This window comes from Limulus polyphemus, unplaced genomic scaffold, assembly GCF_000517525.1.
Source record: "Limulus polyphemus unplaced genomic scaffold, Limulus_polyphemus-2.1.2 Scaffold1258, whole genome shotgun sequence".
Lineage (NCBI taxonomy): Eukaryota > Metazoa > Arthropoda > Merostomata > Xiphosura > Limulidae > Limulus > Limulus polyphemus.
In genome coordinates, this window is record NW_013666868.1 from 224,833 (window position 1) to 228,209 (window position 3,377).

Sequence of the window (3,377 nt, forward strand, 5' to 3'; positions counted from 1 at the left end):
CACATTATAACGCCCCAACGGCTGAAAGGACGAGTATATTTGGTGTGACGGGGATTCGAACCCGCGACCCGCAGATTGCGAGTCGAACGCCCTAACCACCTGGCCATGTCGGGTCCAGCTCTCATGGCATCATGGAAATAGACGCTGTTCGTTGCAAAACAAACAAACAAAAAAAACGTTAAGAGCGTATTTTAAAACTAAAACTCTATCAAAGCTATTGATGATCTATGGTAATTGTTTCACTATCATAAACGTCAAATACTTCATATAATTTTCGTGAGATTGTACGTTCGGATTTTTTGGTTTGACAGTATTTGTTTGATTTGATATTTTTAAAAATGACATTATTTCTTGATAGTTTTGTGCGTCACAAAAACTAATAGTTTCGTTATCAAGAAAATCTTTTATTTCTATGTTTTAATGCAAAGCTACAAGATAGGTTATCTACACTCTGTCCAAGGCTGGGAATAGAACCCCGGATTTTAGCGTTGTAAGTACGTACACTTACCGTTGGCCCACTGGGGGACAAAAATATTTCTAAAAATAACATTTTGAGGATTTGCTTATTCTATCCATTATTCTATTTGTATTTAACTGTTAACTTTTGTATTTAACTGTTAATTCTATTTGATGTTAGTTAATGACCAGGAAAAATTTATCTGATCTGTAAATATAAACAACATTAGCAAACAAAAGGAAAATCTTGAAGACAAGTAAACGAACAAAGGAAGTTAAGCAGATTCGCAGTGTTTAGACTTATATTTTATTTTAGTATAAAATGACATATTTGCTTATCGTTAGCATATAATATTTAGAAGGAAAAACACAGAATGATTGTATAAAGTTTTACATTTTTATTTTGCAGTTTGTTGTTAAGTTCAAAGCTACACAATAAACTATCTTTGCTCTGCCTACCGAGCGTATCGAAACTCGATTTTTAATGTTATAAGTTTGCAGCCTTACCAATCATGAGTGCATGATTATATATTTGGTGCAGTGTCTTCTATAAATCATTATCATAATATCTTTCCCCATTATTTTGTTGCTATGTTAATCCACTCCCCGATGGCTCAGCGGCAAGTTTGAGGGCGTATAACGCTCAAACCCTGAGTTTGATACCCGCGTTGGGCACAGTAGAAATAGCCCATTATGTAGCTTTTCGCTTTCGTTGGTTTAAAAGAGGCATTTCTTATTTTAAGCCATTATTTATAAAACCAATGTTAACGTTATCTAAAAGACGTTTAATAAACTTGAAAGATATAATCAAAGGATTTTAAAACACAGAATTTAATAACAATAAAGTATTCATCGATTTTTGTTGTTGTTGCAGACAATTTCTTTGTTTTAAACTAAGTAATCAAATGCTAATATATAGTGTAATTATTTCATGTGTTCATAATTTATGTTTAAATGGCGGCACTTTAGAAACCAAATAACGCAAAATACTCGCGTTTAATATACACTAGGCATTCTAAGCTACTGGAAAATAAACACAAATATTTTTTCTTTCTTTAGGTTTTGACGAAGGAAATAGATAGCAAGCAAGACCTTCAGCAGGAAGAATCTGTGCGTCTTCCAGCGGAGCACAGAGCTTACCCTGGCGGCGAAGGGCCTGTAGTTGGAAGCGGTTCTTACGTTGGACCAGGATTGAGCTCGGTTCCTGGGGTCGGAGACTCACATGATTATTGGCCCACTGGGAGACCAGATATGCCACAGATTAAAAACTTGAACGTTAAATGTGAGAAAAACCACATGAAAGTAAGCATGGAATTCGACCGTCCCTTTTTTGGCATGATCTTTAGTAAAGGTCACTATAGTGACCACAATTGTGTCCACTTACCACCAGGAACTGGCCATGCCCTTGTTAACTTTCAAATCTTCCTTGGAAAATGTGGCATGTCCAGTAGTCAGCAACAGAATGGTGTGGGAGGTTATGGAGGTGGACAGGGTGGTTATGGTGATGGGCTCTTCATTGAAAACACTATAATCATACAGTACGATCCTCAACTCCAAGAAATTTGGGACCAGGCCCGCAGACTCCGTTGTACTTGGTATGACTTTTATGAAAAGGCTGTAACTTTCAGACCATTCAACGTAGACATGCTTGATGCTGTGACTGCCAACTTTTTAGGAGACAATATTCAATGTTGGATGCAAATTCAAGTCGGCAAAGGGCCTTGGGCTAATGAAATATCTGGAATAGTTAAGATTGGCCAGACCATGACCATGGTTCTTGCCATTAAAGATGAAGAACACAAGTTTGACATGTTTGTGAGAAACTGTATTGCCCATGATGGCAAGAGTCAGCCTATTCAATTGGTTGATGAATATGGATGTGTGGTAAGACCAAAGATTATGAGTGGGTTCCAAAAAATAAAGAATTTCGGAACGTCTGCTTCAGTTGCATCGTATGCCTATTTTCAAGCATTTAAATTTCCAGATTCCATGAATGTACACTTCCAGTGCGTGATCCAAGTGTGTAGATATGAATGTCCAGTTCCAAAGTGTGGAGGAGAACTTGGCGGAGGCTATCTTCCAGCACCACGTGACCCTTCTTTTGGATATTCTGAGCCCAAACCCACCTATACTGAAAACGAAGGTCAGTCTAACCAACATCTTCCAAGTAATCCTGGTCCACAAGAACATTCCAATGGAGCACCTTCAGTGTTTTTAAATCGAAACGGCGAATTGCCTAATGAAGAAAATAACATAACTGTGGGGGGTGGCTACGCTATTTTTGCAACTGGGGGTTTGCCACGATCTAGTGACGCTTCCCCAAGGTCTAATAATGCTGGATCCAGACGGAAACGACAGATACAGGACACTAAAGACATCCAAACCCAACGTACTATTCAAGTTGTAGCCCCTGGTGATGTCGCTTTTAACCTCCCCTTCACTGCCGACAATGAAAGTGTGGTGGACGTTTACTCTCACCAAGATGATTATACGAGCAGTTCTATATGTATGTCTTTCCCAGGTTTTGCTGTTGGGATGATATTTCTGTTGTTGTTACTTATTGTATCTTCCCTGGTGGCAGTTTTTCTGTTTTTCAGAGTACGACAATTAACATCGGTTAAGGGACCTCCTAAAGAAAAGGTGATACCTTATGATAATCCTGAGTTTGTAAGAGTTGTACCAATGGGTCATTAAAATGAACATTAAAATTTTATTTATTTATTTTTCAAAATAAACAGAATAAACGTTTTAGTCCATAGCGAGGAGACTGATACGGATAGGTTTGACAGATTTTCTGATTCAACTAGTCCGAAAAACTTTCTTCTTGTCTTTTCATTACTCATTATATGTTTCATTGTAACTTAATTTATATATTTTATTTATTTATTTTGCGGGTAACGAACTTTTTAATTAAACGACGT

The 3,377-nt window shown here is 37.4% G+C and overlaps 1 protein-coding gene across 1 annotated transcript in view; it reads left to right on the top strand.

The window, feature by feature from the left end:
- LOC106462816 overlaps positions 1 to 3,150 on the top strand; it is an 11,032-nt gene extending 7,882 nt beyond the window's left edge. The window contains exon 3 of the mRNA XM_022390189.1: positions 1,516 to 3,150. Within this exon, the coding sequence (XP_022245897.1) occupies positions 1,516 to 3,150 (1,635 nt within the window). The remainder of the gene's footprint in view (positions 1 to 1,515) is intronic.
- The last annotated feature ends 227 nt before the right edge of the window (positions 3,151 to 3,377 follow it).